The following is a 24,801-nucleotide window of genomic DNA, read 5'->3' as shown; positions in this document are numbered from 1 at the left end:
ACACATGTATTAAGTCTACGAAAGGTGGCTTTCATCAACCTAAGTTTATAGTGTAGACCAGGACTCAGTTATGAAGACACGGAGAGAATACAGCCATTTTATCAACTGAGTTTCCAACCATGACAACAACACTTTACCATAATTAATCCAACAATAGGTTGTCTTACTTCTGTGAAGCTACATAGTGACAGGACTAGATTGATCCCCATTGGAAATAAACTTTTAGAACTAGTGTAATATGGACTTTTAGTATGAAAAAATTTGAAATTTAAAAGATAGAGCTAAGTAAACTGTGTATTTTAGTATTCAAAGTATGATCAAACATGCCAATACACTGAAACTACTGGTCTTTAAAGCATAGACCTAATACAGTTATAATTCTTTGGGAATATTACATGTTGTTACAGGGTTAAAATTTTCATCACTGATCATAAGTATGAGTGTACATGGCACTGGGCATTGTGCAGTAAACATGTAAAGTGAGCTTGGCAGAAAAGAACTCATCTGGGGCAAAGGAACAAGGGAAGAGACTGTACTAGGCAGGCTGCTGTTTATCTAGGTGGAAGCAAGATATATGCTTCTGGCCCTATTACTGTGTGAGGCATTCTAGGGAAGGGGTAAGAAGGACTGAAGCAGTGGCAGTAAAGCGAAGGGTCCCTGAGCCAGCCTACCTGTGAGAGGCAGGTGGTAATACAGTCATTAAAACTATATCAAGAAGGGCCAGTAAGCAAACCCTCTAATGCCAGTTGTTGATGGAAATGTAGGCAGAGTTAGTAGGGGATAGTGCTGGTTAACATCCCAAAGATGGCAGACCACATACCCCAAGTGTGCCACTGAGCCCAACTGAGCATTTCAGCCAGGCCCTGAAAATGCATATAGAAGCTCTTGGTCCATAGCCACTGTGTCCCTATACAAAGGGGTAAAGGCTCCCTGAGTTCTTTATCCCCCTCCTCTTCCTAGTGTATCCATCTAGATTTAGGGCAAATGCATCCAAGTTTTACTGTTTACCCTGCATATAAAAAGAGTTTTATTCATTTTTGTATACTGTGTATACCCCCATTACACCTCCAATAACTAACTTATGAACTTGAGTTTCCATTTTTACAGAATCTTTCATGTACTAAGAATTTATCATTTAAAAAAGAATGTATGAAGTAACCCATTGAAACAACAACTTTTACACACATTGACACAACACTACCAAAACCAAGCCTCAGCCACATACGGTAATGGCCGTCATCTACACTATTCAAACATGGCTCATATGCTCATCTCTCTATTGTGATCCACCGCGTTCTACCCTCCAAGTGCAAGATCTAAACAAAGCTGATAACGAACAGTAGTTGCTGTGAAACATCTTGGCATCTATTCAAATCCACAAACCTACCAGTCTCAATTGCTATTTCAAGAGTACGGTAAATTACCAGTTCCATCTGATAATCTAATTATTGTTGGTTTAACAAGAGCTGTTCAGTGACCCACTGGAGTTCTATGCAGCAAGTGTTTTTCCTCCAACAGTCAATAATTAGATTCAACCCAGATTCCATTAACCTACCATTTTTACTCACACCAAGTAGCACACTACATTAAAATCAACAGGCTACTCAGGGTAATTAAATTGGGTATTAAACTGTGTCCAATTCTGCAAACCCTTAATACAGTTGCCAGTAACAGCCCCTAGGGGAAATAACTTCAATCAAAGTCTCATCTTTTGTGCACAACTGTAATTTGAGGTTGCTTTGCTAAAGCACAAAAAGTTGTTTTGCTTTTCCACATACGCATCAAAAAGAGCCCAGCTGAAGATAATTAAGCTGCCCAATACATTCACTTACTTCCCCATGGGGAATCCCTCATACTATGCTTTTCCTAACATATGAAGTTAGAAAGAGAGTACTGTGCTAAATACAGACTCTTGTTATTTGTTGCTTCCACTTCCCTCTTCCACAATAGCAATTTAAAACAAATATCCATAGTACACGTTTGTTAACATTTAACAGACTGCATTGCATCTAGCTTGATGATAGGGTTGCTAGATGTTTCCTTCAGGGGTATTTAATTTTTTTAAATCCAGTTGAAGCATATTCAAGTTTCACTTTGATCATTCTTGGGCAGATCTCTTTTCCCAAGGGATAGCATGCATCTGGAACTTGCTCCTTAAGGAGAAGCTAACCCTACTCATGTACACAGCAAAAATGTTAGAGAAATTTGGAATAGGGTGGGAGTGAATTTGTTTTGGTCAACATTTACTAGAAAATTCAGGTAGAGTATCCATCCCTTTTTCCCCCCCTCCCTCAGTAGGATCATAAACTAAAGTTTACAAAAGTTAAACAGAGTTTAATACCTCAGGCTTGCTTGCACCCATCCCTCAAAAATAAATATCAATCTTTCACCATACCAGTGTTTAAATTGGATAGGAGAAAAAAAAAAGTTCAAATCTGTGACTAAGTATGTTTGGTTTCTAATCTTATGGAGAAGAGTAGAAGGCGGCTGCAGAGTGACAGCATGTTCCAAAATAATACATGAGGAGTTAAGTGCATTCAAAATGCTGTCTTTTTGTTGAGTATAAATGAATTGTGGGATTTAAGCATCACACATTTTTTATACATAGTTTTTAAAAAGTGAAAAACTGCAAGCAAAATTAAGCAGCAACATGTTGGTCAAGTTAGTACGAGTATGATAGAGGATAAACTATATAGGGGTATCTTTAAATTTAGATTGACAGCCTTGATAATGCCAATTCTACACTTAATTTTCCCCCCCCACTTTAATATTGGACTGAGCACCTTAATGTTCTTCCTTAAAAACAGCCACCTCCTTTTTCTTTGGTGTACACACACACAGCTTGCAACACTGCACTAAAAACCACATTCTTCCTTATTTAAGCAGAGGAAATATAATACACATCTCAAATGGTCTTTAAATCGGCTGACAAGTTGATTTTACAATATAGCGTAAACAATGCCTGAGATGCAAGTTATGTATGTTTTTTAAAAATTCTCCAGAGAGACTTGTTTCAGCTTCTGTATGTTTAGCCATACCCTTAAAGCTTCACCACTCACAAAGAGAAATAGACAAACATGAATATTCCAAGTGAACAGACACAAAACAGTCCAATATTTAGTAAAAGTTTAACTTTTGGAGTCTCTTCCAACATTTGTAAACAGAGAGTCTCTTCCTCCGTATCTTGGATGGCTCTTTCATTCATGTTTCTACTTCTAAAGCCACAGAACCAATCTATGAATTTCCAGTGTTTATCTCTATTATCAGTCTCTTCCTCACGCTTTTTCTCACCCATGAGAGCCACCTGTCCATTGGAATAACAATCAACTGGTGTCTCAACTTCAGAGTGACTTACAGAAATCACTGGGTTGCTGTCTTCTCTGCAAGTAACTAGAAGATTTATATCCTCAGGCTTAATATTTTTAATATTTTCTTCAGATTTGCCATTTGGCAGGATATGATTGGCATTTTCATTACATTTCAAGATGGTTTTTTCTTGTACCTTATATGGATCCCCTTTTGAAGCATTTTCTTTTACAGGCCTGATTTTTAGAGACCAGAAAGTGGTTGTTCGAATCTGTTCCTTTGTTGGTGGTGGTGTAAAGAGGCTTACTGTAATAGTCACAATTCCAGTGATCCAAAACAGAGCAGTAGCAATATACATATAGTGGATATTTTTGATGAAGCCTGGCCTAGTATCAGGCTGGTTACACTCAGGGGCACGATAAATAAATGCCAATATCAGCCTTGTAGATCCAAGAACAAATCCAACCATTCCACCATAGAATGCCCCTTGTTCGTTGCAACGCTTCCAAAATATACCCAACAGAAACAGCGCAGCCACTGGTGGAGTCAAATAATCTGCTACCTCTTGTATATAGAGATACATCTGGCCTCCTTGCATTTCCACGATTATTGGAACCCAAGCAATGCTTATAATTACCATGAAAGCAACAAACACTCTTCCTACAATCATTAATTCTCTAGATGGGGCACTCTTGCGTATGAGTTTGTAGACATCAAGTGTAAATATAGTGCTGGCACTGTTAAATATAGAGTCCAAGTCACTCATTAGTGCAGCAATCATTACAGCCATCATGAGTCCCCGCAGACCAACTGGTACAAGTTTCATCACCAAACGTGGATAGGCAATGTTAGAGCATCCAGCTCTGCTTCCACAGACTTGCATGCAGTGTTCAGGATTGATGCAGGCAATCTCATCTGCAAACAGTATACGTGAAATCATCCCTGGGATAACTATAATAAACATAGGCAACAGCTTTAAAAAACCTGCCATTAGCGTGGATCCTTTGGCATGAGCAATATTTTTTGCAGCTAAAACCCTCTGAACTATGACCTGGTCAGCACACCAGTACCATACAGAAGCTGGGGTCTGCCCAAACAGAAATCCAGGCCAGGGAACATCTTCGTCAGTTGGCTCACGCAACATTTTAAGAGCATCAGGCTTTGGGTGGACATGACAAGAGTTGGTATTGGAAAGATTGTAGGTCAACAAGATTGACGTAATATTTGGTGTTGCCAACATATACCTCCTTTTAACTTCTTCAAACCCACCAACTTCCATCATACTTATGATCATGAGTGTGAGGGCACCAATAATCATAAGCAGAGCTTGAAGAGTGTCCGTGTAGATGACAGCCACGAGACCTCCAGTCACAGTCAACAAAGCAGTCATTCCAATAAGCAGGATAACTGACAAATAAAGGTTCCAACCTAAAGATTCTTGAATAAAGAGTGCACCTGAATACAAATCAACAGAAAGTTTGGTGAAAATATAAAGAATCAAAGACAACGCAGCAAAATATATTTGAATTCTATGTCCTCCAAAACGTTTGGACAAGTATTCAGGCATGGTATATACTCCTGACCGTATGTAGACTGGGATGAAAACCCATCCTAAAAGCTGTAAAAGCATTAAGGCGTTGAACTCCCACGCACCTACGGCAAATCCACTTGCTGCTCCAGATCCTGCGAGCCCAATGAAATGTTCGCTCCCAATATTGCTCACAAATAAGGATGCACCAATAGCTACCCATGTCATAGAACGGCCTGCCAAGAAGTAGCCACTTACGGTGCTTCGATTGTATTTCCACATGGCAAAAAAGCCTATGCACAGTACAAGCACAAAGTACAGTGTCACAATGGCAATGTCTGCTGTTTCCAAAGAAGCCCTCATTTTTATAAACAAAATGACTTGCGACTGCCGATGTCCAATTTTCACCCCCCAAGAAGTCTTTAGAGTAATATGTGAACCAGTTTACATTAATCAATACTGCAGATCAAATTCTTTGTCCCTTGGTTTGCTGTCTTGATGGTGGTGGTTGTAGTACACTTTGAGAAGACAGATTTATTTTCTCCGCTTCTTAAATGGAAATTTGAGAACTTAGCACGCACTTTTAATCGACTTTCCACAAGAGCATCAGCATTAACTCTGTTGATGTAGGAGAAATTCTTAGCTGCAGCTAAGTCTAGTGAGGCCTACTGTACCAACCCTGCAAGGCAGCAAAGACAAAAGACAAAGGTTGAATTAGAGAAGGATTTCACTCAAATTTATGAGAAAGATTTGAAGTCTATCAAAACAAGTGGTTGAACACAAGTCTTTTCCTCTTTTAAATTGTATTTGTGCAAGATAGAACACAGAATTCATTACTTAAACTAAGTAGTGCCCTTTATAATTAAGTTGAAAATCTGGACATGGTACATGTGTCTCAATGGATACAGCAAATACAAGAGCATAAAGATTAAATGACAAAAAAAAAAAAAAAAAACCACACACACCACACACAACCAGTCAAATAACCCCAACACAAAATGCATTCTTACTAGGGATTTCCATTCCCCCTCCCCCCAAATCCTCACAGGATTAAAGTCTATTTTAAAATACATTAAAATAAGCCCTTCCACTTTTGCGTGAGCATAGAAAGACATTTTACATTATGAAAAAGTTTACTTGGATAGTCCTTTTTTGAATTTCCCCAGGATTCTACCCTAAACAGCCCAGGTTCTCGCTTGCCAGATCCTGAAGTGATGTCACAATTCTGTGTGAGGGACATACTGGCCGCAGCTTCCAGCAGCTCCCATTGGCCTGGAGCAGCGAACCATGGTCAGTGGGAGCCGCGATCGGCCGAACCTGCGGATGGGGCAGGTAAACAAACCGGCCTGGCCTGCCAGGGGCTTTCCCTACACAAGCAGCATCCCAAGTTTGGGAAACACTGGCCTAGTCAAAACTGTTTTACTTCATCTAAACCAGGGGAGAGGTGACCAGGACAAACAGCATGGTCAGGGTTAATGGAGAGAGTCCTACCAGTTCAGGGATAGAGACCAAGTTCCTGCCCTGCCCTCCACCTGCCAATTCAGCTTACAAACACAATGAAGTGTGTAGCCCTCTAGTTGTTTTTGTGATTCAATGCACACTACTTCTTGTAACTGTGTGCGTTTTAATTGGAATGAGTTGATTTCAGTCTGAGGGGGGAGGGAGGGGAAAAAAATGTATCTTGTTTACATTAATAGTTTTGGTAATTAAAAACCCAACTACAGAAAATCACCTCAAAATATGCCAAATTTATTTTCAGAATTTGCTATTTGACGGTTTCCACCAGCCAGAGAAGTTCCAATTTACTCTTCTCCACCACCATTTTTTTTTTTTTTTTTTTTTTTTTTTTTTTTTTTTTTTTTTTTTTTNTGGAAATTCCATTTCATGAAGTATTTTGAGATTTCAAAATTTGGCTTTGTTCCAGATCTGAACAAAACCTCATCATTTTGAAATTCTTCACAAAGTTGCAAAAAAAAAAAAAAAAAAAAAAAAATGTTTTTGTATATCAACTCTCCTTCTGTTCCACAGAGCTTGACAAAAGCACCTTACCACTTCTACCAATCAGCACTGATTTTCATAATTCATTTTTGTCCACCACCACTTTTTAGTTATTTAAAATTAAATTAACATTGTGGTTTTATAAAGACACAGAAGGCCATAGGAATACAGCTAAAAATAAAAGCTATTTTCAAGTCAAAATTGTTTCCATAGCCTTTAGTGATTAATCTGAAACTGTTCTTTTACTAGCGTTCACTTTATATAGGAGAGGGAGCAATGAACATTCTTGATTTAGGTTTTTGTGAAAAGGAAGCTCCATGCGAGGTTGTGGTTGACACTTGTAGAAGTCACACCAATCTGGACTAAAAATATTGTCTCATTGGTGCTTGCACCCCTATCACAAATGCTTTAAAATAAACAGATGTTGGACAACGCTAATATATAGAGATAGTTGAAATATAGTTCTATATGGTTGTCCTAAACTGATCTTTTGTTTCTAGGAGCCAGTAGGCCTGTGATCTACTTTGACCCTTTGAATGTTGGCGATTCTTTCTGCCATGGAAGGAGATACATTAGCGAAAATCAACTCTACAGTTAAGATAAGGATGTGTTTTGTGCCTAATGCAGGGATTCAGCCTATGTTTATTAGGATTGGAAGGATTAGATTTACCTGTAAATGTTGATTTCACTACATACATGCAAACCAATTAAGTACTGCCATCACTAATTGCTTATCTGTAACTTTCAGTTAAGTCAGGAAAATGCTGCTTGAGAAGTTAGAGTTTGATTTAAGGATATTTACTTTGTATATTTTGACAGAGGATGTTCACAATTTGTGTTTTAGCAGTTACAAAACTAACTTTTTGAATCTCAACATCTACAGTCATTAAATAATTACTGTCCAAACCTGTCCCTATCTATTTTCTGCATATTTATTGTGTGAAGAATAGCAAGTCCTTCCTCCCTACCAAACTTAAAGCATTTACTGAGTACAGAATGAGTTTTCTGAGAATTTACAAGCGAGTTGACTATTCTGAGGCTACATCTACACTACAGGGGGGAGTCGATTTAAGATACGCAAATTTAGCTACGTGAATAGCGTAGCTGAATTCGACGTATCGCAGCCGACTTACCCCGCTGTGAGGACGGCGGCAAAATCGACCTCTGCGGCTTCCTGTCGACAGCGCTTACTCCCACCTCCGCTGGTGGAGTAAGAGCGTCGATTCGGGGATCGATTGTCGCATCCCGACGGGACGTGATAAATCGATCCCTAAGAGGTCGATTTCTACCCGCCGATTCAGGCGCGTAGTGTAGACCTAGCCTGAGTTAAAAGTAAACTAAGAAATTTAATACTCAAACCTGTTTTGTCCCAAATGATTTTACCACCACAAGAATTCAAGTTTTACCTAGGATTAAAAATTCATTGTGATCTTCAAATTTAGCATACGTACAAAAAGTTAGGTTGCAATTAAGTGTATTAATTGCTGTTTTAGCCAGTTATTATAAAATAGAGAGGGCCACGTATACAGCTCAGGTTACTCTTAAGTATGGACATCTGATTTAGTTACCTTTGATGTCAATCACTTTCCCTCTCTAGTTAATTTGGATCTTTCAATTCCGTGGGCTGAAGAAAGTCAACGGCACAAAGGAGCTGTACATGTCAAGAGTTCTCACTAAGATTATTTGGCCTTCAACTATCATTACACTAAAAAAAAAAAAAAAAAAAAAAAAATGTATAGTTGCATTCTGTGGAAATTATGGGCCAGATTCACCAGTATGCCCTGGATGTTTTGTGCTGCTTCACGGATACAGAGTCGCTGTAAAAATCATTTAATTGGCCAATGTGCTCCAGATGCTTTAGACTGCTCTGAAATGACAAAGCTGCCAGAGCAGAACAACAAATCTGGCCTTAAAACAAAAATGGTTTAAAGGTTCATATTATATATCTACAACTCAAACTATCACAGGGTAGCGTTCTTTGGGTTTCTTGTTTAGCATTCATGTGTGAAATTAAATTTAAAAACAAAAACAAAAGATTCCCATATAAAACTATGTTAAGACGGAGTTAAGGCGGAGAGTATGGATGAGTACCGTAAATAATTAAAAAGATGTAAACTCTTTTGCTGTTTCAGGAAACTATGACAGGTAACCATGCTGCTTAGTTACTGTGAGAATGTGCACTTCTCACTCACGCAGATGTGTTAACAAGAAAAAAGGTTCCACTTCAGTCAACCATTTTTGCATACACCTCTACCCCGATATAACGCGGTCCTCAGGAGCAAAAAAATCTTACTGCATTATAGGTGAAACAGTGTTATATTGAACTTGATCTGCCAGAATGCGCAGCCCCGCCCCCCCGGAGCACTGCTTTACCACGTTATAGCCGAATTCATGTTATATCGGGTCGTGTTATATCAGAGTAGAGGTGTATTTGTATGAACTGGCCATTTTATAAAGCAGAACACTGCACAAAAAAATAAAGTATTTCAGAACCAACGAAGATACTCAGTTTTTACATGAGAATATTTATATGCGATACAAAACATACTGAGCACTCGACTGTAATCAATTTATCAAGATCATGGAGTCTCAGACCACAGATCTGTTTTTAAATTCTTCATGGAATTTAATTTATTTAATTTATTCCTAAACAAGACAGTACACTGTAAATGTTTCCAAACTGCATGAAGCTTTGGGGTATGAATGTAATGCACTACTTAGCTGCAAGTGCTTCTTTCATTATTTTTAAATGTCAAAGGTAATTACAATACAACATTAATTCCAAGATTTTATATATTATTTTAAGAAAAAAAAAAAAAGTATACAAAAGTAACCGCTCCCAGATGCATAATTTCTCTTAACCCAATCTAAGTAATAACTATAAAAAGGTGAGCCAAGAGAAGAGTAAAGTTTTAGTGCCTTGTCCTCCTATCTTATTGAAAAAGTTTTGGACCTAAACTGGTGACACTGACACTAAGTGATCAATAGCAGTAATCAGTATTTGCCCTTTAATAAGTTGTCATATGTCACAACTGAGACACTGTCACTGGACATGTAGTATTTATTTTGGTTATAATGTTAAGAACTTCTTGAGAACTTGCCACCTATAGACAGGGCCAAACCACACTTTAAATAGCTACTTTTCAAAAGCATCACTTTTGCAACTTTCAGACCTGGTTTGCGGTGTTCAGCCTGGTAAAGCTTTGAGGGAAATTTGAAATTGATCAGAGGAACAAAGAAAGGAAAAAGGGAAGAATTTCCAGGGTTATGCTGGAATTAAATTAAATAAGAAGCTGGTATAAGAAGTTACTCTGAACTGCTGTAGTGACGTACATCTACACAGCAAAGAAAAACCTGCAGCTGTTACATTGCAGTGTAGACTTCTGGGCTCAGGCTGGAACCCTGGCTCTGGGATCTGGAAGTCTACACAGCAGTGAAACAGCCCTGCAGTCCAAGCCACGAGCCTAAATCGGCTGGTATGAGCCAGCTACGGCCTTTTCTCTGCTGTGTAAACATACCTTCAGTGACAATGCAACAAATCTGTACTGACTACTGAAACTTTTCCACCTTCCTGATTAAAGAAGGACTCAAACATCTGCATGGGGAGACTATCAAGTCATGGGAATAGTGTTTGTGGCACTGACAAAACCAGGAGCAAGTCAAAATTGGTGCCAAGAACAGTGAATTTCAGCTCTGGCTACTTTCTGATTGGGCCATATCACAAGTACAAGAAAGTTTTTCCTTTGTGTCAAACTGTTATATGAGATTTCTGTGCAAATATTAGTACGACTCAAACTGCCTTTTTTTTTTTTTTTTTTTTTTAAACATATTAGCTAAAGGCAAATTCTCAAAAAAGGATACAAGATACGGTAGCATAGATTCAGAGTAGGATTTATACGGCACACAGAGGAAGAAATATTATAAGGCAGGGATCAGCAACCTTTGGCACACGGCCCACTAGAGTAAGACCTCTGGCAGGCCGGACCAGTTTGTTTACCAGCCGCATCCGCGGGTTCAGCCAATCGCAACTTCCACTGGCCACGGTTTGCTGCTCCAGGCCAATGGGAAGCAGCAGCCAGCACATCCCTTGGCCCGCGCTGCTTCCCGCAGCCCCCATTGGCCTGGAGCAGCAAACCGTGGCAAGTGGGAGCTGCGATTGGCCGAAACTGCGGATGCGGCAGGTAAACAAACCGGCAGGGGGCTTACCCTGGCGGGCCGCATGACAAAGGTTGCCGATCCCTGTTATAAGAACATACACTCTACTTGTTATTAGAATGGGAAAATGGCTCATACATCTAAGACCTATGTTTCTCAGATGTTCATGTGGATGATCCAGCCACCATTTAAAACTTTAAAGTCTGGAATGTTACAGGTAAGACAACTAGTTTATGGCACAGCTTATGTAGGATTCATGTAAGACTCTGATGTGTTGGTACATTAAATGCAGCTAGCAGTTGACACCAAGATTACATCTAAATTCTTATTACAGAAACAAAAACAAACAGCTATTTTGAAGTTTTAATTGGATCCCTCAAAAAAAAAAAAAAAAGACCATATAGAAATTCAGGCCTTACTCACAGTTCTTTAAAAGTGCTCGGTCACAACTGAAATTCAGAACTGTTGGGTCACTTTTTTAAAAGGAAGCTTTCCCAGCATGATTATCTGACAGATGGCCCTTTACATAATCCAGAGGAGGGAAGAGACCCACAGCTGCAGCCTTAAATGCTGCTTCCCCATCTCCTTTCCTTCCAGCTGGTAAGCATTCCTGCTATGTTTTCCTTGACTCTTCTCAACAAAGATATAGTCTATCCTGGCAACTCTCATTAAGAGGAAAAGACTATGTACAAAATATTCTCTTCAACCCCCACCTCCCTCCAAAATGATCTCTTTTCAAAATAAAAAAAATTATTTCAGAGGCAGATAAGTCACAGGTTACTAAAACTATGCACTTATTAGCAAGTTAGTGGACACATCTGTGCATAGCCTTGTAGGGTTAAAAAGTATTTGTCTGGAAATGACATTTAACCTTTGCCCACCCCTTAGGTTTTCTCACAAAGGTATGCCTTAACTGCCTCCTATAAATCTGCAACTCCAGAGAAATGGATCATTAATACGAAGTTCAATACCTACATAGCTGAAAACCTTTCCAAAGTATTAATGCTCCCAATTCCAGGAAAAGGAGCTGCCAAACCTAGTAGTTAGAATCTGAGTACATATTAGCAGTTAATCCACTTTTTGTCTATTGAAGTGACCCTGATAACTTTATTATACTAGAACCATCCTATGCTATTCAAGTTATGCAGCAAGTTCTTCCGATGCTGCAGTAATACATTCTTTTTTTTCTTTCAGAGTATTTTTTAATGAGAATCTGGACAAGTGAAACACCTCTATGGATCAGACTACTTTTCTGATGAGCTACACACAATTGTCTTTATGGGGTAATATGCTGCATTTTGTCCAGATCCAGTACAGCATAGCAATTTTAAGTATACGTTCTTGTAGACAAACTTATGAGTTCTGTCTATGCAACAAAAGCAAATGTAGTAACTGGAGCTATATGGCCCAGTGAAACTGAAGGATGAAATGACTCAAAGCACTGTTGTTGGGTCTAACATGCGTCTCTTAACATTTAAAAAATAATAATAATGCAGTTCACAATAAAGACCTTTTCCTACCCATCAGGTCTGCAAATATCAGCATGGTCCTAAAAGAATCAAGTTGTGTTTTTTCCCCTAGCTCGTTCATCAGCTCTGTTGATGCATAAACCAGAATAGAATCTGCTCACTCTCTCATAACTGTTGGCTCTGCAATGCAGGAGTAAAAATAAGAAGATAGGATGTAATAAGTACAGGAAGCAGAAATGTTGAGTAAAAGTGCTTTAATAGATACTTTTCTGAACATAACTACATTTCAAACCCCCAAATTGCAATTATATTTTACTGTAGCAGCATGCAACCTGAATGGTCTGCTATACTGATATGTGTGCCTAATTAACATTAGAAGTTAAACAAGCATACTCAGAGGCTAATAGGCCTCTAAGAATAAAGGGTAGTAGGCACAAAAACCTGACAGGTGTAGGCTATGGGGGGAGTGGAACACCCTGTAAATATACCACAAGTCTCAGGCTTTAGCAGGTTTGGGGAAAAAGAGGGGGCCACAGCCAGGGACTTTCCACTCTTCCTAACACAGCCCTCTGCTGACCCCACAGATATTTTATGATATGCAACCATGGCTGGCACAAGACAACTGGGAAGAACTAAGACAACCGCAGTGCAGCTCCTGATGGATCTGTGCTACAGGCAAGAGCCAAGAAAGTATAGAAGAGCAACTCTGTTGTGTAAGTGCCTCCACTTTCCTTCCCCATGAGTCCCCAGGATTGAGATGCTGCATCTTCAACACTCTCCATGTTCCCCAAACCCCTCACATCTGAGGAAACAGGTTCGGGCCCCCATTTGTTCATTAAGCAAATGTCTTTTGTTTTGTTTTAAGAACAAAAAGCTTTTATAAGTTACATATATAAACATGGAACCCTAGACCTACTATAGTAATGTCAGTTACCAAATAACATGAAGAGTCTGTTCACGATTTAATAAAAATAAAAGTTTACGTTTTTTATACTTTGTTGCCTGAAGTTAAAGTACCCAAACAAGAGTGACTTAATTTTCATACGTACTGAGCATCCTCTGCATCCCCTGAAAGTGCTCAGCACACCTGAAAATTAAACCACTTTTTGGCCACCAAATTTTGAAAACTTTTCCCCAGGTCATTAGCAGGATTAACGATGGCACAAAGTGGACACTGACCAGATAGACTCTTATGGTGGTCGAGCAGACTGGAAAAAAAAGTCAATTGTGTACAGCTAATTACTGACAGCTAAGTGTCCGTATTATTAGTGATCCCTCCACAGTTGCAAAAGCCAGGGCCTACATAGGCTCAAGTACTAAGAAAAAGCAAGCTTTCACTGCACTGCTGGAAAAAACTAGAAGGAACATTGGAAAAGTGAAGTGCCGGATCTGTGAACATAAGAACGGCTGTACTGGGTCAGACCAAAGGTCCATCTAGCCCAGTATCCTGTCTACTGACTGTGGCCAATGCCAGGTGCCCCAGAGGGCATGAACCTAACAGGCAATGATCAAGTGATCTCTCTCCTGTCATCCATCTCCACTCTCTGACAAAGAGAGGCCAGGGACACCATTCCTTACCCATCATGGCTAATAGCCATTAATGGACTTAACCATCATGAATTTATCCAGTTCTCTTTTAAACTCTGTTATAGTCCCAGCCTTCACAACCTGCTCAGGTAAGGAGTTCAACAAGTTGACTGTGCGCTGTGTGAAGAAGAACTTCCTGTTATTTGTTTTAAACCTGCTGCCTATTAATTTCATTTGATGACCCCTAGTTCTTGTATTATGGGAATAAGTAAATAACTTTTCCTTATCTACTTTCTCCACATCACTCATGATTTTATATACCTCTATCATATCCCCCCCTTAGTCTCCTCTTTTCCAAGCTGAAAAGTCCTAGCCTCTTGAATCTCTCCTTGTATGGGACCCGTTCCAAACCCCTAATCATTTTAGTTGCCCTTTTCTGAACCTTTTCTAGTGCCAGTATATCTTTTTAAGATGAGACCACATCTGTATGCAGTATTCAAGATGTGGGCGTACCATCGATTTATATAAAGGCAATATATTCTCCATCCCCTTTTTAATGATTCCTAACATCCTGTTTGCTTTTTTGACCGCCTCTGCACACTACATGGACATCTTCAGAGAACTATCCACGATGACGCCAAGATCTTTTTCCTGATTCGTTGTAGCTAAATTAGCCCCCCATCATATTGTATGTATAGTTGGGGTTATTTTTTCCAATGTGCGTTACTTTACATTTATCCACATAAAATTTCATTTGCCATTTTGTTGCCCAATCACTTACTTTTGTGAGATCTTTTTGAAGTTCTTCACAGTCTGCTTTGATCTTAACTATCTTGAGCAGTTTAATATCATCTGCAAACTTTGCCACCTCACTTTTTACCTCTTTCTCTAGATCATTTATGAAAACGTTGAATAGGATTGGTCCTAGGACTGACCCCTGGGGAACACCACTAGTTACCCTTCTCCATTCTGAGAATTTACCATTAATTCCTACCCTTTGTTCCCTGTCTTAACCAGTTCTCAATCCATGGAAGGACCTTCCCTTTTATCCCATGACAACTTAATTTACATAAGAGCTTTTGGTGAGGGTCCTTGTCAAAGGCTTTCTGGAAATCCAAGTACACTACGTCCACTGGATCCCCCTTGTCCACATGTTTGTTGACCCCTTCAAAAGAACTCTAATAGATTAGTAAGACACGATTTCTCTTTACAGAAACCATGTTGACTTTTGCCCAACAATTTATATTCTTCTACATGTCTGACAATTTTATTCTTTACTATTGTTCCAACTAATTTGCCCGGTACCGACAGACTTACCGGTCTGTAATTGCCGGGATCACCTCTAGAGCCCTTTTTAAATATTGGCGTTACATTAGCTAACTTCCAGTCATTAGGTACAGAAGCCGATTTAAAGGACAGGTTACAAACCTCAGTTAATAGTTCCGCAATTTCACATTTGAGTTCTTTCAGAACTCTTGGGTGATGCCATCTGGTCCCAGTGACTTGTTAATGTTAAGTTTATCAATTAATTCCAAAACCTCCTCTAGTGACACTTCAATCTGTGACAGTTCCTCACCTACAAAAGGTGGCTCAGGTTTTGGAATCTCCTCAACATCCTCAGCCATGAAGACTGAAGCAAAAAATCCATTTAGTTTCTCTGCAGTGACTATAGTCTTTAAGCGCTCCTTTGTATCTCGATCATCGAGGGGCCCCACTGGTTGTTTAGCAGGCTTCCTGCTTCTGATGTACTTAAACATTTTGTTATTACCTTTTGAGTTTTTGGCTAGCCATTCTTCAAACTCCTCTTTGGCTTTTCTTATTACATTTTTACAATTTGGCAGTGTTTATGCTCCTTTCTATTTACCTCACTAGGATCAGATGAGATCCAGACAAGAGCCTCCAAAGTAGTATAAACAGAGGGTTGACAAGGAAAGGGAGCAACATATTTTAACAAGTTTTCAGGTTAACATGGTAAAACTCAGGGAGCTGTGACTGGCTGAAACCACCCTGCCAACTAAGGCAATAGAGACAGAGTGAATGAGCTGCCCCCTGACTCCTAGAGGTTGCTTCTCCACATCAAGGTTGAGCCATGCTGGCAAGCAGCTTGAAGCAGCTTGCACTACTTGCAACACATGTATAGATAAATTTTAAAAAATTAATGGGGAGGAGGTTAACAAAAAAAAAACAACCCTTCCCACAGGGGAAGTATAGCAGCAGGTACTACCCCAAACTACTTATTTACTAAATAGAATCCTTGAACTACATAATCTTAGTGCATGCAAGACAGAGCCCATGCTCATATTAGAGAGTCCGTGGATGAAGACAGACATTATTACACCACAGTAATACCACTGTCATTATTTAAATTGATTGTTTTCTTAGGAGAAATACTTAATGTGCACTGCATTCCAAAGGACTTCTTTTAATGAACCAGAGCAATAGCTAGAGTTATGAATAGAGCAGATATTTGTTATGTGGATTTCTCCATAGAGCTCTACCAATACCAGCAAGTTCTATTCTGGGGCTTCTCTTGTACGAGGGACTGATTATGCCAATCTCTGTAGACTTTTCCTAGTGTCCAATGAGAATTAGTATAAAGTCAAACTTTCATTTGTAACCCAAGCCAAAATCTGAAGCCAGGACTCCAGTAGTGAAAGGCCAGCATATTAACTAAGTGTTCCAACTAGTATCCCCTGTTTTCCTATAATCAAAAACTGAGTCCAACACTTCTATTTTTCAACCCATTTTCCATGCCTTTAGAACTCCATCACTACTCTAGGTCATCGTACTCTCACCCTTAGAGCACATTTATTTTTGTGATAAGACTATAGGGCAAGAGCTTAAAAAACTGTACCAAAAGACAGTCCTCTAAATCCATACTTAGATGCCTAAATATGTAGAGCAGATTTCAATAGAGCTTGGCTGGAGGGGTGGGGACGCAGAGTGAGAAAGAGGTTTGTTTTTGAACAATATTGGTTCCCATTTCTCTGGGTTCATAATCAGGGCTGCAATAATTTCTGAACATTAATAAGTTCAAACCAGGTGGGTAATCAGAAATGAAGGGAGGCATAAAGCAACTCTAAATGTTATGCCCATTCTGCAGGTTTGAGCTGTGTTCATCTTACCAAGTTCTCTCAAGCAGCAGCTTATGAAACTGACATGAGGCCACAAATATTACATTTTTCAGTGCAAGGTCCTTTTAAAGTGACATTTCAGTAATGTTCCAGACTTCATCAACTTTTATGTAGGGATATTAAGCAGATATATATCATGGTCTGAGTACATAATAAACTTGAAATAGTTTGAGTTCAGCTCCACAACAGTGAGAAACCATGAAAACCTCAAGAGTCAAGGCTATTCATGTAAACTCTGCCCCATAAAGATGCCATCATCCAACCTTTCCTTCTTTCAACAAAGGGTATTGAAGAGGAGCATGAAACATTGGTTTTATAATTTGTCTCATACATATCACCAGCACTAAATGGGCTGCTGTGTCACATCACAAGTTCTTTTCACATACATACATCCTCTAATTTCATGCCGATTTATAGAGGACACATGTTAGGACCATTTAAAACTACATTAGGTGCAATGCTAAGGTGTGCTGGAGACATGTTCTGTGTATCGTGGGCCCCCTTCTTGTAACCCTTCTAATCTGGCAGGCCATAGGAGGTTGCGGAGAAGGAGCTGATAGGAGGGAGGGGGGCAGAAAACAAACCAAAAAAAACCCAAAAGTTTCTGCTAGCCACCCATCATCCCATGGAGGAGAGTCCTGATACTGCTGGCCTTCTATGGTTCACAGAGATCAAGTCCCATTCCTACAAATCCTTGTAGATCCTCAGGATCCAGGCTCTTCTCCCTGATGAATGGACATCTTCCTAATGTCCAAAGGACTGGAGCTCTTCTACTTTCGTTTGCAGGAAAGGAAAAATGCAAGTGGCATGAGACTTGGAACCGGACAGAAAAACTCCCCCTTACTCTCTCTCCCCCTCCCCCCAAGCATTTTGGGAAGGGAGAAGGGTGAGTGACAAGGAGCGATTAACTCTTTCACTACTCCCCAAGCACCATGAAGTGGGGGGACTGATGGCAGAAGGACCCCAGAGAGTAAAGGATCCCTTCTCTTACTCACCTTCCTCCTCAAGCCCATTCAGGAGCTCTCCATGAGTGAAGACCCCTTCCCTTAACTGCTTATGAGCTCCGGCCAGCCTGTGGTCTTTCCTTTTTCAGGTCAAGAGGGCAAGGACTGCAGGCCCTGATGAGCATGAAAAGCCCCTTTGGCCTCAAGAGATAAGGCAGCAAGGGTGTACCCAAAGAACCTAGGCTTGAGAGTGGGGCTAACTGGCTTTACATGGTTTACTGAGTGCTTTCTTTGAAAGCACTAGGGTCACCAGGCAGGTCTGTTTCCATTGGTGTCCTGAAGGGATCTGTTCTTGGCCCTACGCTACTTAACATTTTTTATTAATGGCCTAGAAGAAAACGTCATCACTGAATCTTTGCAATGACACAAAAATTGGGAGAGTGGTAAATAATGAAGATGACAGATCAAAGGTCACTAAATTCAGAGCAATCTGGATCACCTGGTAAACTGGCACATGCAAACAGTGTAAACATATCCATCTAAGAACAAAAATGGTAGGCCATACTTACAGGATAGGGGACTTTAGCCTAGGAAGCTGTTACCATGAAAGAGATTTGGGGGTGGTGATGGAGGATAATCAGCTCAACATGAACTCCCAGTGTGATGCTGTGGCCAAAAGAGCTACAGCAATCCTGGAATACATGAACAGGAGAATCTTGAATAGGAGAAGAGAATTTATTTTACCACTGTATTTGGAAGGGTGCAACTGCTGCTGGGAGTACTGTGTCCAGTTCTGGTGCCCACAGTTCAATAAGTATGTTGATAAGTCAGAGAGGGTTCACAGAAGAGCCAAGTGAATGATTAAAAGATTTAAAAATCTGACTTACGGAGTGATCAACTCAAGGAGTTCAATCTGTTTAGCTTAACAAAGAGAAGGTTAAGGGGTAACTTGATCACAGCATACAAGTATCTACATGGGGAACAAATATTTAATTGTAGGCTCAAAGGTATAACGCGATCCAATGGCTGGAAGTTGACGCTAGTTGAATTCAGACTGGAATTAAGGCATACATTTTTTAACCATGATAGTAGTTAGCCATCGGAACACTGTACCAAGGATTAATGATGGAGACTCCACTGTGACAATTAAAATCAGGATTGGATATTTTTCTAAAAGATGTGCTCTAGGAATTATCTGGGGGGGATGGAAGTTCTATGGACTGTGTTGTACAGGAGGTCAGATTAAATTATCATAATGACCTTTTAGCCTTAGAATCTATGAATCCCATACACGCCTGTAAAATGATCTAGTAATCTAACCGCCTATATGATATGGCCATAGAATTTCCCCAAGATAATTTCAGTGCTTCTCTTTTAGAAAGGCATGTAGTCAGTGATGGAGCATTCACCATTACCTTTGGTAAATTGTTCCAATAGCTAATTATCCTCAGTTAAAAATGTAGGCCTTATTTCAAGTCTGAATTGGTCTAGCTTCCATTTCCAGCAATTGGATCATGTTATACCTTTCTCTGCTAGACTGATGAGCAAATTTTACAAGTGGACAAACTGAAGTACAAAGATTAAATGACTTGCCCAGTCACAAGATAAATGAGCCAAGATTAGAACTCAGGTTTCCAGAATCAGTCTTCTGTATTACTGCACCTCCCATCACTCTTCTTCATTTACACAATCCACTGCCCCCTATCCACTGTTCTGCTCAACCCATGTCTGTGCCCGCTCACGCCCAGAATCACTGTATGGACCATGAGCCAAATAGATTGCCATTTCCTTTTTTCCCCACTCCAGAGTCCATTTTAACTGAATTAGGCATAAGGGTCTACCTGCATGAGGCCCAATGCAGAATTAAGGCCTATCTAAACCTCACAGAAGTCAGTTGGAATCTGCATAGGTGCAAGGGTCTACCTACAGGGATTCCCTTAAAAGATCAGGAATTTTCAAATCACATTTCAAATATGAGGTATTGTACCTCAGTGAAGGGTTAACTCATGTCCTAATGTATACGGTATGCTAGTGCCTGTAACTTGAAGAAAATTTATTTAACCAATACATCAAAGGCACTCGTCCTTAGTTAGGATTAAGCTGATAGGAAATTTTAATTGTTAAATCCTGACTACTTAAATTAGATATACTGGCTATTCAAACTAAAGAAAGCTAAACTATTTTCTGAAATAATAAAATCCTCTGCACACACACCCCGCCCAAACACATAACCCACACTTTGATAACTCAACTTTTAAAAAGAAAATGGATTATTTTTATATGGGCCTGAGAAACATCAGATATTTCAGTCCAGAAGGTGGTACTTGTAGAAAGTTTATTTACATACAAGGCTTGCAAAAGAAAGTGCTTTCACAAGAATAGTTATAGCAGGAGACAGAGCTCTCACAGGGAGCTGGACCCAGACTCTTCTCTTGTAGGCATGAGTACATAATGACTACACATCTCACAGTGTTAAGTCAAAGAAGTGTAGCATATATTTAGTCCTTAACTTTTTCACAGTAGACTCTTCATGCTGTCTATGAGCCTAGTGAGAGACAGGGACGGGAAGAGGAATCTACCTGTAAGTTACTCCAGCAGGCAAAGGAAGAAAGTAGAGAATTTTGTCTGAACTTACTAAACTGTGAGGTGCTGATATAACCACTTAAGGTCTCACAAACATTTATAGATCAAAAAATAAATACAAGAAATGCTAACTAGTAGGAAAGAAAAAGTAGAGGATAAAAAAAAAGTCTGCTTCTTAACCTCTTACTTTTTGTTTTTCTTCACAGGAAGAAATATCAAAAGCTCAGTTGTATAAAGATCGAGTTGTCAGGCAGCACTTTTGTCCATAGCCTGGGCTTCCCTAACATAGCTGAATGTTCTCCATAGCAGGCAGAGAATTTATTGAAACATGGCAACCTGCTTAGATGGCAAAGAATACATGTTGAAAAAAAAGTTAGCATGCGAACATAAAGTCAAACTCAGAAGCAAGGGCAGCCTTAGAGAATCACAAGATATTCGTGAAATTATTTGCTGAAACAGGAGAATTATATATGAAAAATTAATTGATACTGCATGATCCATGCAATTGGTTACAAAACTGAGTTCATCCCAAAACCCCTGAATATATTCTTCTCTTGAAGGGAACTAATAAAATATTGAACATGAAAGTAGACTGCTGATTCAGTTAGAAGAAAACTAACTATAGGATTTATTGAAGAGAGGTATACCAACACACAAGTCAAGCTTCAGGAAGAGGCAATGCCACACAAGGGATCAGAGTATAGGTCCCATGTCTGTCCTACACTTACAGGCTGGCAGCATTTCCTGAAAGAATGTCTCATTGCCCCCTTCAGGTCAATCTAAGGAACAACATTAGAGCAAGACAAAACCGTTTCCAAGCCCTCACTGACTAGAAGGTTCATCACCACAACTGGGAGAACAGGCAGGAAGTTTCCTGAAGAGTTCCCCTTTCCCCATACATTCCCTTGGAACTGACTTGAAATGTCACTACCCTCTCCTCCTGAAGACTCACCTTTGCTACAATGCCTATAATGTGGGCTGAGCTGGACTGGGGGGTAAGGAGGAGGTGGGGGAAGAGAATGTTAGAAAGAATTAACAGTTAATCTATTTACAATAAAAAAAAAAGAAGTTTATTTATTTATTTATTTATTGTGTACCACTACCTTCACTTTTCACGTCACTTGTAATCTTGGGACTCTAAACTCTTCAAGGCAGAAAAGTACATCTCCATACATTTATGCTGCAACTGTTACATGGAGCACTATCCTTATTGTGGCCTCTTGTTAAGGTAGAGGAAGATTTTCAAAAGCAGAAGTGGCAGTTAAGCACCATATTGGCATTCGAAGCCTTTGTGTCTTTGAAAGATCTCTTCCATACATATTAAATAATTTGGACAAAATGAGTACCCCAGCTGGAGACCGTGACAGAACCAAAGTCTCACATGCTATTTCTTGGATTGCAGTTGCAAAGATGTCTCAAATATAGAAACAATATTTAAACTTTTTCTAGAAAGTCATCACTAGGGTTCTTTGTTTGATCAGGAAATACTAAATAGTGTCAAATTCAAATCTAGTTTATTCAGGACCCAGCTATGTGTATTAAATCATTCAATTCCATAAATATATTTGTTAATGCAATTCATTACAGGATTTCAGACTATTAGCCCAAACTGAATTTTCTTGCTTTGGTGTGTTTACATCACAGCCTTAGTAATAGTTTTTACACTTAAGAATCCTTAAAATACAAAGTTTTCAACCCAGCATGCCGTGCAGGGAGAGATCTTATGGGGCTCATTAAAACAATCCACTTCTTGAGATTCAGCACCACCACTTTAGGGAAGCGCCACAGTCAGCATAGAATTGCTCTTTAAAGGGTTTTAACTGCACAGAAAGTCAAACTGCAGCAAGATATTCATAGACAGCAAGTTAGTTAGCTTACCAATTAAAACGAGACTTAAAATGAACTCCAGATTTTAGAGTTATGATACAAGGAGTAGGTTAGAAAAACTTAAGTTTCTATACCTAGCTTAATTTCACCAGAACTACAGAGCAGTTAACGCAATCATTTTAGTCTGCGGAAATGCCTTAAACAAAGAACATTTGTTAACAAAGTACATACTGGAGAGTCAAACTTTTTTAAAGAGTATTTTAGTTGTTACCATAATGTTTTACTGTAAGTGTATAAATGCAGATAGGAGGCATTCTGTCACTATAAGCACATCTCTGCTTCACCATGTTCTAACCCCAGGAATGTTTGTGAGGCTCTTCAAAGCCATAGTACTCCTAGTCATGCTTGCATTATAATTTTTTGTTTGTACGTCACTGTGTTGTCAGATCTGTGATACCTTCCCTCCCAATTCAAATGCAGAAAGCTTGCAATGTATAATGTAACCGCCACACCTCACTTTTTTTTAAATCTAACAGAGGTTACATATAAAACGAATGGAAATGTACTAGTGTTTAGCACAAGATAACATGCTCAAACAACAGAAAGATGGAATTAAATTAATAGCAGAAAATTAAACATTTCAGCACTATTACAAATGTATCAAAAGAATAGTTAAAGATGAAAGTCAGCAAGAATACATTAACAACATGTAATTTGTAGGATTAAGACTTAAAAGGGTACCTACACTAATAGAAAAGCTGTTGCATTTAGACAGTAGCGTTGTGCAAGGACCCTATGCAGTAAGCTTTATAGCAGTAGATAAAGATGGGTTGTGTATGTAGCTTAGCATGAGAGGCAGGAAAGAGGAATACCAAATATTCACCTTACACTAGGGTGTGTTTCAAAGTCCTGCCTACATTAGGGAAATTAAGAGAAATAACAAAGAAACCCCATACATACATAGCCAATGCTGATTTGGCTCCCTGTGCAGACCTATGAGCAATTTTTTTTTTTTTATTTTTTTTTAAAAAAACACAAATCATCTAATCCTGTTCCTAGGCACTCAAAACCCTGGCAGCATCTGGCAACCAGCGACACTCTGAGAGCACTAGCGTTATCAAAGGAGCTCAACTGGCATTAGCAACAGTGGAAACCATCTGAAAGATTTCCCTAACATGGGCAGGGTCAGAAGGTCACAATGCTGGCTCTCTCTCCCTTGCACAAAAAGGTAATGCTGTAACTTACAAGAGTGAAATCATGATTTCACTCTTCCTTGTAGGCCTTTGTGAGGAGAGAGAGCACCTAGCAGCAACTGTTGTAACTATCCTAGCACCTACTACAGTGCTTAATTTGTGTCAGGGCTAGGCTTGACATCAGTTATGAAACTAAAATAAACTGCTTGAACCCTGGCACCTCTTTCATTACAAATTAAACACTGGCCTGCTATAAGCCACCACAGGTGTGGAGAGGAGCCACAGTGTAACCAGTGCTGAGCCTAGGGTTGCCAACCCTCTAGGGCTCTCCTGGAGTCTCTAGGAATTAAAGATTAATCTTTTGTTAAAGATAATGTCATGTGATGAAATCTCCAGGAATTCATCCAATCAAAGTTGGCAACCCTAGCTGAGCCGGGGCAAGGGCAGGAAAGAGCATGCGGTGGGTGCGGGGCCGAGAGGAAGTTCTTTCACAGGCCAGTTGGGCACATCACACTTCCCCCTCCCCCCCCCCCGGGCACTTGCCCAGCTGAGCAGCCCAAACCCCAGGCCTCCAGGCACCGGCACAACAGGTTTCCCCTTTTTTCCCCTTGCAGCCCAGGGCAGGCGAGACCTGCGAGCCCGTCCCCATGACACGCACGTGCGCGCTCAGCCCGCGGGGCAGCGGCACTGGCCGGAGGCCGAGGGGACGAGCCAGGGCGCGGGCCAGGGGAGCCAGGCGCTGCCGGGCGGGCTGGGCGCACGCGCCCGGCAGCGGGCTGGCGGGAGAGCCACGCGGGGCAGGGGCAGGGGCAGGGGCCGGGTCCCTCCCTCACTCACCCTCTGCATGGCTTTCAGGATCAAAGCCAGCTCATAGCGGGGCATCCTGCCGGCGGCGGAGAGATGGGGCAGAAAGGGGGGCGCGGCCCGCGGCTGCTGGAGGGCGGCGGGGCTGGGGCTGCTCCGGCGCGGCGCGGCTGGGTCCCAGGCTGCACAGGCAGGAGGCGGGCGAGTGTCGCTGCTTAAAGGGCGCCACCGCCAGCTGCGCAGGCTCCTCAGCGCCGCCCCCCGCCGGCCTCGGAGCCAGGCGCCACCCCCCAGTCCGTCCCCCGCTCCCGGCCGGGCTAGACGCGCCCCCAC

At 40.4% G+C, this 24,801-nt stretch overlaps 2 protein-coding genes across 7 annotated transcripts in view; both read right to left on the bottom strand.

The window, feature by feature from the left end:
• Positions 1-24,626, bottom strand: part of MRPS6 (mitochondrial ribosomal protein S6) — a 66,576-nt gene extending 41,950 nt beyond the window's left edge. Inside the window, exon 1 of the mRNA XM_034752350.1 lies at positions 24,502-24,626. Within this exon, the coding sequence (XP_034608241.1) occupies positions 24,502-24,546 (45 nt within the window). The 5' untranslated portion in view covers positions 24,547-24,626. The remainder of the gene's footprint in view (positions 1-24,501) is intronic.
• SLC5A3 (solute carrier family 5 member 3) lies at positions 1,147-24,643 on the bottom strand. Of its 6 annotated transcripts, XM_034752295.1 has the most exons (5): positions 24,502-24,639; positions 20,832-20,980; positions 18,631-18,753; positions 12,498-12,636; positions 1,147-5,513 (listed from the first exon to the last, which is right to left on the bottom strand). In XM_034752295.1, exon 5 carries the CDS (start codon positions 5,195-5,197, stop codon positions 3,056-3,058), a length of 2,142 nt encoding a protein of 713 aa, XP_034608186.1. In that variant the 5' UTR covers positions 5,198-5,513; positions 12,498-12,636; positions 18,631-18,753; positions 20,832-20,980; positions 24,502-24,639; the 3' UTR covers positions 1,147-3,055. The 6 variants fall into 6 exon arrangements, with proteins under 6 accessions (XP_034608186.1, XP_034608166.1, XP_034608174.1 ...); XM_034752275.1 differs by lacking the exon at positions 20,832-20,980 and having other exon boundaries at positions 24,502-24,643; XM_034752283.1 differs by lacking the exon at positions 20,832-20,980 and having other exon boundaries at positions 12,508-12,636; positions 24,502-24,643.
• Positions 24,644-24,801: the final 158 nt, after the last annotated feature.

The sequence above is a fragment of the Trachemys scripta genome, chromosome 1 (genome assembly GCF_013100865.1).
Source record: "Trachemys scripta elegans isolate TJP31775 chromosome 1, CAS_Tse_1.0, whole genome shotgun sequence".
In the NCBI taxonomy this organism is placed as follows: domain Eukaryota; kingdom Metazoa; phylum Chordata; order Testudines; family Emydidae; genus Trachemys; species Trachemys scripta.
The sequence above is the reverse complement of the archived record's forward strand: the minus strand, read 5'-3'. Positions and strand labels throughout refer to the sequence as shown.

What these genes read in the sequence shown, in the direction of transcription:
- SLC5A3 (XM_034752275.1), bottom strand. Translation starts at nt 5,197, where the DNA reads ATGAGGGCTTCTTTGGAAACAGCAGACATTGCCATTGTGACACTGTAC.